This window comes from Oryzias latipes, chromosome 21, assembly GCF_002234675.1.
Source record: "Oryzias latipes chromosome 21, ASM223467v1".
Taxonomy (NCBI): Eukaryota; Metazoa; Chordata; class Actinopteri; order Beloniformes; family Adrianichthyidae; genus Oryzias; species Oryzias latipes.
This window is the reverse complement of record NC_019879.2, coordinates 694,846-711,151: the sequence shown is the minus strand read 5'-3', so window position 1 is coordinate 711,151 and position 16,306 is coordinate 694,846. Positions and strand designations below refer to the sequence as shown.

The following is a 16,306-nucleotide window of genomic DNA, read 5'->3' as shown; positions in this document are numbered from 1 at the left end:
TTTTCTCCACGCGTTTCCATGGTGACCCCGGAAATCGTTGATCCATTGAGAATGTCTTTATATACCTGCTGTGCACGTGCATTAACCCAGGGTTACCAAGTGGAGCGTAATGACGCTAACTCATGTCCGGTCTTTTGGAACCGACATACCCAGAGTGAGCAAGTTCAGGCGGATTTCAGCCAGAGTTCAGGCTTAAAGTCCGGGGAGTTTAAACGGGCCTTCTGGAATACCCCCCTGGAGTATCCCCCCAGAAGTCATGTTTACTTACAGGTAGGAAAATGAGCTGAAAATAGCTCATATTTAAATCAAGATGTTTTCTGTAGTGTGTCAAAGGTAAAACGTTATATATATGCATACAGTTTATTGTGAAAGGATTAAGAACAGCATGATATAGACCCTTCAAGAAATCATTCATTTGAATGTTCAGACTAGAATGGCAGACATATTTTGAAATTTGCCCATAACTCCATGTCCAAAAATATGCTTCATAGGTCTCCCTGGCGTCTCTGAATAGCCTCTTGGTATGAGTGACAGAACGTGTCCCTGCAACAGACTGGTGACATGTTCAGGGGGAACCCCGCCTTCATCCAAGAGCAGGAAGGGCTCCAGAAAGACTGTAAGGGAATCTATGGATGGATGGATGGATGTGTAGGTGTGTTGATGGATGGATGCACAATTCAGGATAATTGCAGCAACAAGAAGTGGACCAGAGAGGCTTTTTAGGTTTTTATTAGAGCTCAGCCTTTCCTGCTTCTGTCAGACGTGAGTTTTACTTTTTTTTTTCTAGAAACATTTCATTTTAAAATTTATCTCCAATAAATCCTTGTACTTAGCAAAATCAAATGAATTCTATTTTCTATTTTCACAAATCAATACAATAATTAATATAACAGCTGAAGTCCCATGTATTTTGTCCGTAGGAAGTGTTACTGTTAAAGGTACAAAGGACTGAATTCAAGCACAGACACGTTTCAAAGCAAAAATCAGCTAAAGGTGATGAATGGATGGGATGGAACAGAAACTGGCTCTGTTCACAACAATCATCCAGATTCAACAGCAAGAGTAAGCAGTTCAAAGCTCCAGGGGGGGCCATGTGGGCGGAGCTACCAAAGAACAATTCACCTGGACAGGTCGGCTGCTCCTGAGCTTTATTTCTGTTCCCGTTATGACTCCCCCTTCGGAAAAATGAACCCTGCCTGCTGTTGGGAGGAAGACGTAGAAACAGCCGCTGTGAAAGCAGACCTTCCTGCCCTCCCTGCATGAATCCTTTCTGGAAAGACCCCGCTCAATAACATATATCAGGATAAGAAAAATCTAACTTCACGGAAAAATCCGATTCAATCAAAAACAGGTCTGTTTACCTGCTGGAAATCCTCCAGAAAATAATCAACTAAGTCAGCAAAACCCCAACTCCTGTCAGGATCCAGACCAGTTCAGCACTTTCAGTCTGAAGAAGGAAAAACTGCCGTACAGAAAAACTAGTGCAACCAAAGCATTAAAGTGTTCTCAATCCTCTGTGCAAAACGACGGGCTTAGTGAATGTTAGTACCAAATCTTCACTGCAGAAGCACAAAGGCGTCTTCTGGAGACGAGCATGAATGAGAGACTCTCTGCTCGGGTGAACATAACGAGTCTGCAGGCTGATCAGTGGGGAACCAGCTCTGGACTCACACCTGCCAGCATTGTGGGGGTGGAGGAGGCGTGGCAGGGGTGAGTGCACGGTCCTCCTCCTCCAGGATCAGGCCTGCTGGGGTGGGGGCCAGTGGATCAGTGGAAACCGCCATTGTAGAACTTCCCATGCATGTTCAAGTCTGTTACCAAGCGGTGTGTGGAGACGGGCTGCTTGTACAGCGGGTTGGAGGCCTGGAAAACACAGCAAAGAAGAAGACGTTCAGCATCTGCTGCCTTCAGCTGTGAGCAGACGCCCCCCTGCAACCGCACAGGACCCCCGTGAAGGCTCGTTAGCTAAAGGATGTCCGCTCCGGTTGCTTTGCTGTGAAAACATTCAGATTTCACATGCTTAACCATCGTGCACCGTCTGGAAGAGCCATTCTTAAATTCTGTCATTGAATCCTCCTTTTCAGCAGGAATGCAGCCTCCATCAGGAAGCTGAGCTCCCGTCTGTTCTGCTACATTCACACTGGTCGTGTGACGGGCTGAAAATATGCGTAGCTACACTTGAATGCAGAAGCCTGAAAAGCGCGTATACGCATGTTTACATAGAGGTTTCATTGAAAGTGGCTGTGAATGCAGCTTTACATGCAGTAACACTGAAGGCAGGTAAGTTCTGGAAACTACTAAACCTTCTCACACATCATGGTTTGGGGAATCACGTCCACCAGTGGTCCTCAAGCCTCGGGCCGGTCGGGCCATGGGCCACTTGGTACCGAGCCGCAGGCACACCGGTAAAACGGTAAATGGTGTATACTTCTATAGCACTTTCCGCAAAGGCCCAAAGAGAATGATGATTCAATCAAATAAAGTTTCTGACCTGCTGAAGAACCTTCTGAACTGAGGAAACTTGTAAAAGGGAGATGAAAGGTGACTTAGGCAGGCGGCTGTTAAGAAACTTTAACACAGAAAATGTAGTGTTCAAAAATACAGTTGATCAGGATTTATGTCAAACCAAATATGATCTTTTTAGTTGAGTTCTCAGTTTTATAATAGTGTTCTATGAAAAACTGTAATGTTGCTTTTATGGATTTTTTACACATCAGAAATAACTCCTTTCCTTCCCCAAATCCAAATCATCAACTGCAAACAAAATTTGCCAATGGTTTTGGTTTTTATGAACTAAATTTCTCGTGGTAGCATTTTAATATGAAAAATTATCTTCTGCCAGATTCCTACCCAACACTATTCAACTCTACAATAACTCGCAGTGTAGCAGATGACTTTTGCACATTTCTGCTACATTTTTGTTTTTTATATTATTCTATTTTCTCTTATGTTTACTGCTATGGTAACACATACATTTCCCACCTGTGGGATCATTAAAGTACTTCTGATTCTGATTCTTCGGCCTGGTCTGTGAAACTGCTGTCTGAAATGAAACCAGTCTGCGGTCTGAAAAAGGTTCTTGACCACTGGTCACCATAAAAAAAAAAAACCAAGACAAATAATGGCGTCCAAATAAGGTCGCCTCCTGCTCCAAAGAGAAGAAGGTAGGACTGTTGGGGTTTTGTTCCACCTCAATCAGGGACAGGAAGTGGAGAAACAGCAGGGGGGGTCGTACCACCTCATATCGAGCACGCCACCGTGCGTTCTGGAAGCGAGCGAACTCTCTGCGGTCATGAACGGTAATGACGAGCTTCCAGACGGCGAGTAGGACCACTCCCACCAGCAGGATGCTGCCAACCACGGCGAGCAGCACCATGAGGGCATCTGGACCGCCGCCACACTCTGAGGAGAGGAACGACAAGGTTAATGCTAAGCAATCAGCAGGGGGGGTGCTGCACACGCTCAGTGGAGTTCACAGTGATCTGCCGGCTAAGCTGGTTAGTGAACAGGTCACTTCAGCGGGTGACCACAAGGGGGTGTTACACGAGGAAGTCAGTGTGCATTTGCTTCAGCGGGAAACCTGACCCTACAGGTTCAAACCCCCGTGTTCTTCTGGGCGTACAGTCTACAAACCATCAGTGTGCTGGGGGGGCGGGGGCCCATCATTGTTGGTACTTTTGCACTGATGGGGGTGGGGCTTTATGACCGACAGATAACTTTTAAAGCCTGTAACCAAACTAGTCTAGACACTAGTCTGTTTGGACTCCTCCCACCATTTATTTGGACATTTACTCCTTTAAACCAGGACCAGCACCAGCACCAGGACCAGCACCAGGACCAGCACCAAGACCAGGACCAGCACCAGGACCAGCTCCAGCACCAGGACCAGCACCAGCACCAGGACCAGGACCAGCACCAGCACCAGCACCAGCACCAGCACCAGGACCAGGACCAGCACCAGCACCAGCACCAGCACCAGGACCAGCTCCAGCACCAGCTCCAGCACCAGCACCAGGACCAGCTCCAGCACCAGCACCAGGACCAGCACCAGGACCAGCACCAGGACCAGCACCAAGACCAGGACCAGCACCAGGACCAGCACCAGGACCAGCTCCAGCACCAGCACCAGGACCAGCTCCAGCACCAGGACCAGCACCAGCACCAGCACCAGGACCAGGACCAGCACCAGCACCAGGACCAGCTCCAGCACCAGGACCAGCACCAGGACCAGCACCAAGACCAGGACCAGCACCAGGACCAGCACCAGGACCAGGACCAGCACCAGGACCAGCACCAGGACCAGCTCCAGCACCAGCACCAGCACCAGGACCAGCTCCAGCACCAGCACCAGCTCCAGCACCAGGACCAGCACCAGGACCAGCACCAAGACCAGGACCAGCACCAGGACCAGCACCAGGACCAGGACCAGCTCCAGCACCAGGACCAGCACCAGGACCAGCACCAGCACCAGCACCAGGACCAGGACCAGCTCCAGCACCAGGACCAGCACCAGCACCAGGACCAGCACCAGGACCAGCTCCAGCACCAGCACCAGCACCAGGACCAGGACCAGCACCAAGACCAGGACCAGCACCAGGACCAGCACCAGGACCAGCTCCAGCACCAGCACCAGCTCCAGCACCAGCACCAGGACCAGGACCAGCATTTTTCTCAAATATCTTGCTGATATTCTTTGCTTCCATTGACCCCCCTTTTTAGGTCTTCCACACACTTCTGGACCCAATGTGGAGCAAACATTTCATAACTTTAGACATTTAGAATCTGGGTGTGTCGTCTTCATCTGTGTGGAACAAAGTCCTGCTTCAGTTCTGGAGGCTGAGGTGAATCTGAGCCGTGCTGCTCCTCCTCCTCCTCACTTTTCCTTTAGCTTTAAACTACAAATGTGAAGCAGCATTCTACATAATAGAGTGGTGGGATCTTCTACAGAGCATCACAAAATCCTAATTTAGCTCAGAACATATTAACCTGCAGAAAGTCCCATGTCTCTACATTACTGCTCCTTAAATCCAGATCTCCTATTCTGGTTTTCTCTAATCCTGGTTTGATCCCAGCTTGAAGAGTTCTGTGGTTTGGGGAGGGACTGACCGGGCTCCTTGAGTGCCGTGAGGACAGACTGCCCGCTGGCGTGCTCCGAGTACGTGAACTTCATGATGCAGTCGTCGTGCGTCTTGTAGAGGCAGAGGGTGGTGCCATCCGTTTCTACAAAGAGACAAAGTCAGTGATGCAGAATCAACTCTCAGGGTGCCCCCCAACCTGCCAGAGCTGCTCCAGCTCTGGAATGAACATGTGGAGAACGTTATGCCGGGTCAGACGGAGACGTCAGCAGGAATGCAGGGACAGACGTCAGATCTGGGCTGGAGCCCCAAATGGAATCCAAGCAGCCAAACCTGAGCTGCATTAGCCCGTTAACAGCAGGCCGTGACTAAAACCCCACTGACGGCTGCATACCATCCAGCAGCAGAGCCTGTCAGCTCGCCTCCTTTGGCCCCTCCGGGGGGGGCAAAGTAATGGAGAAGTGCTGAGAAGACGCCGTTGGATGTTTGAGCTGCAGACGTTCAGCGGTCTGTGAGGAAGAGTTGTGGACCTCGTTCCACTTCACTTATGAAGACGTTTCTTTGGAAGTGGTCGCATGAACACGAGTCGACGCGACCGTCAATGCAGCTAGAGAACACGGGGGTTAAGTGCTCAAAGGCACTACAACCCACTGGCAGTTAAACACGCCATGTTGTGAGCAGAGGTCAACAGCTGTTCCTGTACGCCAACACTGTTCCGAGTCTGATTCTGCACTTTGCTGAATGGACTGGACTTCAGCAAGGGGGCGTGGCCTTTAATCCTTTTTGATAAGTCAAATGTTTATCATGAAGTATTGATTCCTTTCTTCTGTAATGTCACAATGGTCAATCGTGTATCCATGGCGATTTCAGGTGGCAAAACTCCATTTTTCTGCTGAAGAGTGTGTTCGATTCAATAATCTGTCCATCACCTGAGCAGAAGAGGAGCCTCCTCCTCCTCGATGAAACTGATGAAGCTGAGAACTTTCATGGAGTTTGAGGAAACCGTCTCCCCATCACAGAACAGATCAGCAGCTCAAACAAAAGTATCCTCAATGTGTGTGTTAAGTGTGTGTTGACGCACTCAGGCTCTCCACAGTGAGGATCTGGTCCTTGCACAGGCGCTGGCAGGTCTGGTTGTCTGCAAGTCTTCCTGAGCCGAAGAGCCGACACTCGATGCAGTCTCTGAGGAAGAGGATGAAGATGAAGCTCAGAACCTCAGACTGTCCTAAAAAAATCACTTTTTAATGATTAGATGAACACGGAAGCAGAAAACAGAATTTCTTCTGGTCTGTTTTCTCGTTATTATGACATCCACTATATGACAAAAAACTAACATCATTACTTCACCTTCATTCTGTGTCACGCTCCAGCCCCCCACCCTAAGTTTACCATATTCTGCCAAACCCCCATAAGCGGAACCCAAACAGCCACCCAGCCCGACTCGGTCCGCTACGGTACTTTTATTTTCTACAACCTGCAGCCAAACAAGAGAAAACGAACGGATCGGTGTCTAATTGATCCATTTCATCGTGGTCGAACTGGGGAGATCGTGTGGATGTTTAAATTGGTCATCTTCTGAGAAGGTTGGTCCGGCTGCAGCTGCGCAGACGGCTGCAGTGCAGTGGTCCTGCGGTTGATGTCAATGTCATCAGCTGAACACAGTAACTACTGATGTGTCCTTTTGGGACGAGGATCAAAGGATCCATGTGGTCCCAATGAGAGGATGCTGAAGCGCGTCTCGGAAACTGGAATCTGCCTATCTGAGTCAGCAGAAAGGCCTTTCTTACCCCGGACCACCCCCTGCTCCTTTATTCAACTACCTGCCCCCATCACAGGAGCTTGGGGTCATCGGCACGACAGCGAGTCGCCCTCATGGGGGTTCATCCGTTATCCACTTCAAACAGAAGGCGCTCACCGTTTGGAGCCGCATGCATCGGGGCAGGTGGGGCATTTCTCACAGGTGTCCCCGAAAGCCCCCGGCTCTGTGCACCGACAGCGGCCGCACACGCACTGACCCCGCCCACTGCACATCTTCCCGTCTTCTGCGATGCAGGACGCCGTCTCCGTGGAGCAGTTGCAGTTGTCACCAACGTAGCCGGCGTGGCATTTGCACTGACCGCAGTGACACTCGCCATGACCTGGGGGGGGGGGCAGAAGAACAGAAGACTTGAGAATAGGAGGAACATCTACATCATGACCCCCCACCCCCATCTACGCCATGACCCCCCCCTGCTGAAGCTCCTCTGCCACACAGTAGCCTAACTGTCTGTGTCCATCAGAAGGTTTTCTTCCTCTTTTCTAGGATTGTTTCCATTTCTTCCTGACAGGTTGACACAGAATCTGAGTCCAAATGATGAGATGTTCAAACAGCAGCACGTTTTCTCACGAGTGCAGAGAAGAAACGCGACAAGAAGACCCGACAGATGTCAAAGAACGCCTGGAGAGAAAAGTTTGTTTGACGGGACGAAACTCCAGAGCTTCAATCTGGAGGACAAACAGTTCAGAAACACACACACACACCTTCTCACACACACCCGGGCTTTGTGAGAAGGTGTGTGTGTGTGTGTGTGTGAATGGGACAATGACTGTAATGCAGTGTTTTTCAACCAGTGGGAAATTTCCCTCATTCACTGATCTAAAAACATTTTCCATCTCCAGGATATCATCTCTGTGTTCATCCAAACAGGTCCTGCTAAAACACTGAGAAATTAGGAATATGAAAGATCATAAAATACTTTTTTCTTTGTGTTTATTTGATTCTATTAAAGACATTTTGATAAGAATGACGGTACCGCGATTTAGCCACAGCTACAGCTGTTTTCGGACAAGTCCCGCCCCTTTAACTGTCTCCACCAATCATTCTTGGAGGCTAAATCACACGTCACCAGTCTGACCAGTCAGAAGTGGTTAAAGTCTTCACTTCCTTGTTCTGATTCTGCTCATAAAGTCTCTCAGTTCCAACAGAAATACCAGCTAAAGCTCGTCTTTAGTGGTGTAGCTTTCCACAGAATCCGGTGTCAGACCGTGGAACAAGAGAACAAAACAATGAAGCTCAGAGAAGAGAGTCTGTCTGACATCACTACATCTCCCATGATGCATTGGGTTAAAGTGACAGCGTCTCAGCGTACAATGAGTCTCTCCTCTTAACGTCTTGAAACAACAACGAACACACATCAAACAGTTTTTAAATCTTTTAACGTAACTTTTATTATATCTTTTAGAAAAAACAGCAGCAGCTTCCAGCTTTTTCTGCAACAATTATCACTCAAATGCATGTGAGATCATGGAGGGACTGTAGATCAATACAGACTACGAGTTTCTCCTTTTTTTTTTTTCATTTTTGGATGCTGGTTTGCCGCTGGATTTTTGTCAAAGTTAAAGTGTGCCGTGGCTCAAAAAAGGTTGAAAAACACTGCTGTTAGGCGCTGTGAGCCTTCAGGATGTAGAACAGCCTCATTAGAACACGCCTCCTCCCTCCCGCTGACATACAGATGTGAAGCTGAATTCATCACCTCCAACCAGTTGCTGTGAGATGAGGAAAGAAGCACAAGCACCATTGAACCATTGAACTATTGCAGGGGTGGCGAACACGCGGCTCTCGAGCCGCATGCGGCTCTTGGCCAATGAGCGTGCGGCTCTTTGCGTCTCATCATATTTTCTATATACTTTGCCTCATTTCATAATTTTTTCCCTCTTAAACCACACTCAAACCATCAGAGGGTATTAACAATAAATAATAATAAAAGTGATTTGGCAGTGTGTGTGTTTGATGCTGCTCCCGCCAATCATTTGCGCGGGTTACGTCCAATGTCGGAACACATAGATAAAGATTTGACTTGCGTGCAGACTGTTACCCTCATGGTCAAAAAGGTGAAATTCAGAGTATAAAGACAAACACAGGACGTTTCTGGAAGAACGGGAAGATTCTTGCTTTTTACTGAACAACAATCCTCCCACTTTCCTTCTTTGCGGAGCTCACAGCAGAAAGCTGCAATCCAAATGAATGAAGCGCAGAACGTGACGCTGCTTGCGCAACCGAACGGAAACGACTGCAGATCACTTTTCTCGTGGATCCTTTAATGCAGAGACTGACTGATGAGATCCCCGCTTGTCACTGATGAGGCAGCGAGAGAACCGGAGATAAATGAGCAGAAATCTCTTTGAAAGAAGGCCCTGTTATAATTTGGAGAACAGACATCGGTCCGTTCTGACCGACACTCACGTAAAGGAGCTGATCAGAGAGGCTACAACTGGCCTGGGGCTTAGCCCCGCCTTCAGCCCCTAAGACTCATGGGAAATGGGGAATTTTCTGTGTAAAACCATGAGCCAAGTAGCTGTTAGGAGAATTAAGATGCATGCCGTTTGGCTAAATGAGTGTGAGCAAGAAGGGGGCGTGAATAACGCTGCCAGTTGAATTTTAACTCAGCACTTGCTGGATCACTACTTTTAAATATGAACTGACTCATTGCAATGTATTAATATTTAATAAATTATTTGCTTTTAGTACAAATTTCAGTCATTCAATTTTAAATTAAAAAACATATAAAAGCAAGATATTCACATCAAAGTCAAAATTAATACAAGTTGCACACAACTGAAATGTAATGTATTTAATGTGTTTATTGTGAATATGAATGACTCAGACACCAGAAGGATGCTCTGTCCAGATGTTTGTGTATTTGTTGGTGTAAGTATCATTGAAAGAGGAATGTTGAGACACAAAGAATTACCAGTTAAATGCTGTTGGATAAACGATGAAATATTCAGTTTTATCATCATAAATCTGACTTCAGAGGAGTCACATTCTCACCAGCATCAACTTTACTGCCCGTCACTGAGTAGTTGTGTGTCAGAGAGAGGCAGAGAAAAGAGTGAGATGAAGAGAGAGAGAGAGAGTGTGTGTATGAAATGAGAGAGAGGTGCCTGTGTGTGTGGAGGGGGTATCTGACCTCCAGGGTAATCTCTGTGTTAACTCTGGCTAAGCTGCATTGATGTGTGTATTGAGGGTGGACACTTTCCTTGAAATAAACACATCTGCAATACTGCTGTTCTGTTGTAGGGAGAGGAGTGTGTTAAGGACAATAATACGGCTTTAATTGCGCGTGTGTGTGTGCGTGCGCGTGTGCGCGTGTGCGTGCTGGCAGGTCAGTGTGTGGTGTGGCTCTATGACTATCACAGTGAAAAAATTCGGCTCTTGGTGTCAAACTTGTTCGCCACCCCTGAACTATTGCCTGGTTCTGGAGATAAAGGGAAGGCTGACAGCAACAATCAACCAACCCTGAACTTCCTCAGACTTGGACATGAAGATAAGGTGCCCCACACGTCTCCAGAGGGCGAGTTGTGTTCCAAGAGAAGTCATGTCTGACAAAAACATAAAGTCTGTTCTGAGACCTTCAACATCTTCCAGAACCAAAAGCTTCCCTCTGGGCAAAAGGCCAGATGTTGGGGGAGGGGGTCCTGTGTTTTTCAAGATGAAGACATGGAAGCCCCCAAATGATGTCTGACACTGTCCATCCCACTCAACCACGCCAACACTGAAGTCAGACAGAGGAAGCATCATGGTATGGGCTTGTGTGGTGAGGTGATTTTGATGATGTGGAAACATTTAGAACCAACAAAGCAAACAACAACATGACCAGCAGGGGGAGCCACACGCCTTCCCTTCATGGGATCAGATATGAACTTCACACACGCCCTGCAGATGCACAGGACACTTGGACGAGTTTTTGGGGATGAAGTAAACAGGAAATGAGCTGCTGGTTTTTCTATGCAGCAGAATGCTGTCTGCTCACTCAGGCTGCATCTAAAGCCATGTGGTGGTTCAACTCCCCCAGGGTGACGGTCAAGGAGGGGTCAGCTGAGCAGAATGCTGCTGCTGGAGTCCTGACCAGAACCAGGAAGTATGATCACATTAGTCCTGTGCTCAGGTCTCTGCACTGGCTCCCTGTACCTCAAAGAATAGACTTCAAAGCAGCTCTGCTTGTGTACAAGTCTCTCCATGGCCGAGCACCAAAGTACATCTCTGACATGTTAGTGCCATATGAACCATCTCGTACTCTGAGGACCACAGGGACCGGCCTCCTGTTGATTCCCAGAGTCAGAACTAAACAAGGGGAATCAGCGTTTCAATATTCTGCAGCTAAAATCTGGAACAGCCTCCCTGAAGTCGACAGACAGGCCTCTTCTGTGTTCATGTTCAAATCTAGACTTAAAACATTTCTGTTTAGCCGTGTATATGACTGAAAGGTCCTATCTGCACTTTTCTTTCCTTTCCTTCCTTTATTTTTAAATCACTTTTCAAAGTTTTTCTTTTCTTTTAAAGTAAATTTTTCGTTGATTATTTCTATGATGTATTGTGATTTTAATGCATTTTTCTATTTTGTGAAGCACCTTGAATTACTTTGTTTACGAATTGTGCTACACAAATAAACTTGCCTTGCCTGAGGATCCAACCTAATTATCATGTTATTATCCAAAGATGTTCTGACTGATCTCCCTCAGAAAAACTCAGCTTTGCAGCGTCCTCGTCGCTCTGTAATCGGTTTATTATCACCGATTTGAAACAAAGCAAAGACAAATCCTTCTGATAAGTGCTAACGGGACTCTGATGCCCCTGAACGCATCAGTGTGCCTAAAATCAACTTTGTCTTATCAGAGGGTGGGGGTGTGAATCCCAGAGACAGAAAGACCATCCTGACATGGAGGATTAGATGGTAGCCCCTCCCTGACATGGGGAGCTGCACTGAGGGTGGTTGCAGGCCCCGGGGGGGGGCTCACGCTGCACAACGGCCTGCTAATTACACAGAGAGCAGACTTTAGGGTGCATTCAGGGCTGCGTGGAATGCAGAAGCCTTTTTTTCATTTCAGAGGGAAGCTGCAGCGACTGAAGCCCCGCCCCATGAAGAAAACCCCGATGGCACCTGTGACCGATTTCCCTTGGGATCTGCAGAACTCTACTTCTGTTCTCACGGCCAGCAGCTCGCAGCTTCAGGGTCAGAGGCTGGGAACCATCCTGCGCCGAGAAGTCCCAGACACAACAGCAGCGTCTGCGGGATGATGTCATCTCCAACCAAGGTGGCCTCGGCTGGCGGGAGAAGTCAAACGTTCCCAGGGGGAGCAAAACTTCAAGTGAGAAGACGATGGCGCCTTCCTCCTGAGTAGTCAGCTCTTCTTATTTACTCCACATGTCTGAAGCCACTTAAACAAGTCATGGAAATGAAGGGGGACCAAGGAACCAGAAACAGAAAAAAGTTCCAAACGTTGGTCTAAAAACGTCTCTCACACGGACCTGAGGCGTCCTTTCCCTTCTGAGACACATTAGACTCAGAGTTGTGGGCTGTGTGTCATTTTTGTGAGTGTGCACGTATGTGTTGGTGTTGAATGAACACAAGTGACATGTGTTGGTCCTTGTTTCATGTAAACATGAACAGATCAGCCCGTTTGTGACTCAGTATTTCTTGAGACAGACCCGTGCTACCTTCAAGTCCAGTCTAAAAGCTGGGAGATTTGGGCTTTTTCAAATGTAAATGGTAAATCTTGATGAAAAGGTTCAGTCTGCTTTTTCATGAAGACCTGAATGTTCTTTCCTCACTTTGAAAAGCTGTTCTTTCTGCAGAAACACCAGCAGAAGGTTTGCCCTCTTCCAAAGAACTTTTGGGATTTAAAACAACTTTTGTGCCCCCCCCGGCATCACTTTCTCATCAAACGGAGTTTAGGTTTGTTTTGCTGATCATCTCAAACGACAGACTCTCATGAAGTGAGTGTCTGAAGAGCAGCTTCACGTTTCATCTCCAAAAAGCAGCTTAGTGCAAAAAAAGAAGCTGATGTCCAGAGAACCCCCCCCCCCCCCCCCTCCTCCTCAGTTTAGGGTTGGGGAAGTTAAAAACAGTTGCTGACAGCCAGAAGAAAGTCTAAACTCTTGCTGACGTGACTCACCACAGCAGAGACAAAACAAAGACGGTTTCAGTTCTGGAGGAATCGTGTTTGCAGAGTCAGCATTTCCCGTTTCTTGCTCAGAAGAACCTGGGATCAAGAACACTTTTTTTTAATTTATTTTTATTAACTTGTCCTGTCCAACAGCTGGGCAGACAGATGAGAGCTGAGGGCCTCTTGTTTTGGACATATTTTACTTTAACAAGAGGGGTTATTAATCTTCAGACAAACCAAAGGTATGTCTGAATAAACCCCTTTTGTAATTGAGGCCAAACTTTATTAATTTCAATCATGTTTGAAAATCTTTGGTGTTGGACCGGACGGAAAAGGAAAGAGGGGAAGAAGAGAGAGGGACGTTAGAGAGAGGGGGGGGTAGGGGGTGATAATAGGAGGGGAAGGGGGGTAAGACCATGAAGCAGCATAAAGCAACAAGTTGGGTGTGTGCACTAAGGGGGTGCAGTTAAAATTGGCGGGTAGGGCACTGAGGGGACATCTCCTGATTACTCACAGTGATGTCCCCTCACCCTCCCCACCAAGGGGCCCTAATTGTCTAAGGTGCGGTTAAAATTGGCGGGTAGGGTGCCAGGAGGACATCTGCTGCTTGCTGGCAGTGATGTCCAAGCACCCCCCCTACCAAGGGCCCTACATGTCTAAGGTGCAAATAAAACCGAAAGAGGGGGGGCCCACTCCATACAGCAACCATGGGAGGCGGCAGAACGCTTTCTATAGCTCACACACCAATCCACAGAAACGAGGAGTAGCAATATTGATAGTGAACACAGTTCAGTTCACATGTAAAAGGGAGGTTAAAGATAAAGAAGGGCGATTTATTATAATTAAAGGAGTAATTGACCAGGCTACAATAACGCTGGTAAAGGTCTATGCTCCACCAGAAAGTACTAAAGAGTTTTTAAAACTTTTGTTTGACACTATTGCAATTGAAACTGAAGGTATATGCATCTGTGGAGGGGATTTAAATGTGATTATGGACTATAACCTCGACACAACCAGTAAGAATAGAAATAAGAAACCAACCTCAAAATTAGTAAAAAATATGTGGAAATCAATGGGATTTATTGATGTGTGGAGAGATCTCCACCCTCTACAAAAAGAATACAGCCACTACTCTGAAACTCATTCAGTCTACTCCAGGATTGATTATTTCTTCATGCAGAAAGAGCACATAAGCACAATAATGGGGTGTAACATTGGAGTAGCTGATGTATCAGACCACAATCACCTTTATTTAAAAATTAGACTTAAGGGCAGGCTAAGAAATACTCTATGGAGGCTGAACGCAGGAATTTTAAACAATAAAACAGTGACCAAACAAAATGGATATACAAAATTATCTTGAATTAGACAATAATGGGGAATCAAATCCAGCTATTATTTGGGATGCACTAAAAGCAGTGATACGAGGGAGATTTATTGCAATTGGAAGTCAGATGAAAAAAGAAAGAGTAAAACAATATGAGACACTTACCTCAGACCTGAGAGAAATGGAACAAGCTTTCAAAGACAACGCAAACCAAACAACAAGACAGCTAATCAGTGAAACAAAAAACAAGATTAATGATATACTCCAATACGAGACCGAAACAAGAATAAGATACTTACAACAAAACTATTACGACTCAGGCCCCAAAGCCACAAGGCTGTTAGCTCGACGAATACGAGAGAAAGACAAGTAGAACTAAACATTAATAAAATACAAGACCCAAAAACAAATCAACTAAAATGTAATCCAGAAGAAATTGAGAATATATTTAGGGACTATTATGAGGACTTATACACTAATCTAATGACTGCAAAACAAGAGGAGATGCGAACCTTACTAGACTAATTAGACCTTCAATAGGAACGAAACAAAAGGATCTCATGACGGCAGAAATTTCCACGGAAGAAATTAAAAAAGCAATTGGCAAGCTGAAATCAAACAAGACACCTGGGAGTGATGGCTTTCCATCAGAATTGTATAAAGAATTCGAAGAAATAATTATCCCACTGCTTCACTCCACTTTCAATTGGATTTTATCAAGTGGATAAACTCCACCCTCCTGGAAGGAGGCAGTCATTACAGTACTTCCTAAGCCATTAAAGGACAAGCAATATTGTCAAAACTACAGACCAGTTTCTATCTTAAATGTTGACTATAAAATATACACCTCTATAACTTGAAATAGACTCCAATCATTTATATCAAACTTAATAGATGAGGACCAAACCGGATTCGTCAAAGGCAGACAAACACATGATAATATAAGATATCATAAACAGGATACACAGAAAAAATTACCAGCTGCCTTAATAGGTTTAGATGCCGAAAAGGCATTTGATAGAGTCAATTGGGAATTTCTATCCTTAACATTGAAGAAATTTGGATTCAGTGAAAAGTCAATTCAGTGTATCAGTTTTCTCTATTACAAACCTACAGGTAGAATCAAAATCAACAGCTCTCTCACAAATAGATTCATTCTGGGAATGGGGACTAGACAGGGCTGTTTCCTTTGCCCTGTACTCTTTGCTAGGGGTGTGTATTGGCAAGAGTCTGGCAAGAGACAATACATATCCCGATACTTTACCAAAACATTTTTTCTTTCTTTTTTTCTTTAAATATGACTCTACAGGAATTTTAATGTCTTCCACTGTAATAAAATGGTCAAATTCAGTTTATCACAGTAATGATCATAATGTTAAGCACTGCAATTGTGTCTCATTTATACATAAGTTGCGTTTACCGAAACAAATTCATAGTGCTTTTATTTTGGTAAGTTAAAATATAGAAAGGGAACAGTCAACATTGTCTGATTTCCACAACAAAATCTTTTTCAGTATAAGAAAAACAAAGAATGAATGAGCCTTAACGAGTAAGTTTCTTTTAGGGAAATAAAATGCTTTTTAATTTCAACATTGCTTAATGTAGCTTCTCCAGTACTTTTCAACGGTTCAAGAGTCTGAATGGTGGTTCTTCCAAAATAAAGGGTGGGGTGTGGGGGGACAAACTAATTCTTTCCAGAAACAAAGTGGGATGATGAGGCAGCAGGAAAGAACGAAGGAAAATTGCTTTAATGTGACAAAAAAGTTGCTTTGTTTACATATCAGTCTGCTTTGCCTCTGCTGCACCTTTGCAGCTACGCTTCTCACACACGGAAGTAAACTAACGCTCCTCGCCACGATGTCGGCCTTTTTTCAGAGCGTTGTACACATCCCTCTGATCCATCAGGTTGCTAAACTAGTAAACTAGAATCCATTGCTGGGAGGTTCTGCAGAACTTTGGCCCGCTTTGCCGATAGCAT

The 16,306-nt window shown here is 45.9% G+C and overlaps 1 protein-coding gene across 2 annotated transcripts in view; it reads right to left on the bottom strand.

The window, feature by feature from the left end:
• Window positions 1-713: 713 nt before the first annotated feature.
• The window catches only part of itgb5 (integrin subunit beta 5), a 55,007-nt gene continuing 39,414 nt past the window's right edge, over window positions 714-16,306 (bottom strand). The window contains exons 12-16 of one of the 2 annotated variants that reach the window (XM_023950461.1): window positions 6,991-7,213; window positions 6,157-6,257; window positions 5,107-5,220; window positions 3,236-3,402; window positions 714-1,863 (exon numbers count right to left, since the gene is read on the bottom strand). In XM_023950461.1, coding sequence (XP_023806229.1) covers window positions 1,768-1,863; window positions 3,236-3,402; window positions 5,107-5,220; window positions 6,157-6,257; window positions 6,991-7,213 — 701 coding nt within the window. In that variant the 3' untranslated portion in view covers window positions 714-1,767. The remainder of the gene's footprint in view (window positions 1,864-3,235; window positions 3,403-5,106; window positions 5,221-6,156; window positions 6,258-6,990; window positions 7,214-16,306) is intronic. The other variant, XM_023950462.1, reaches the window with a different exon arrangement.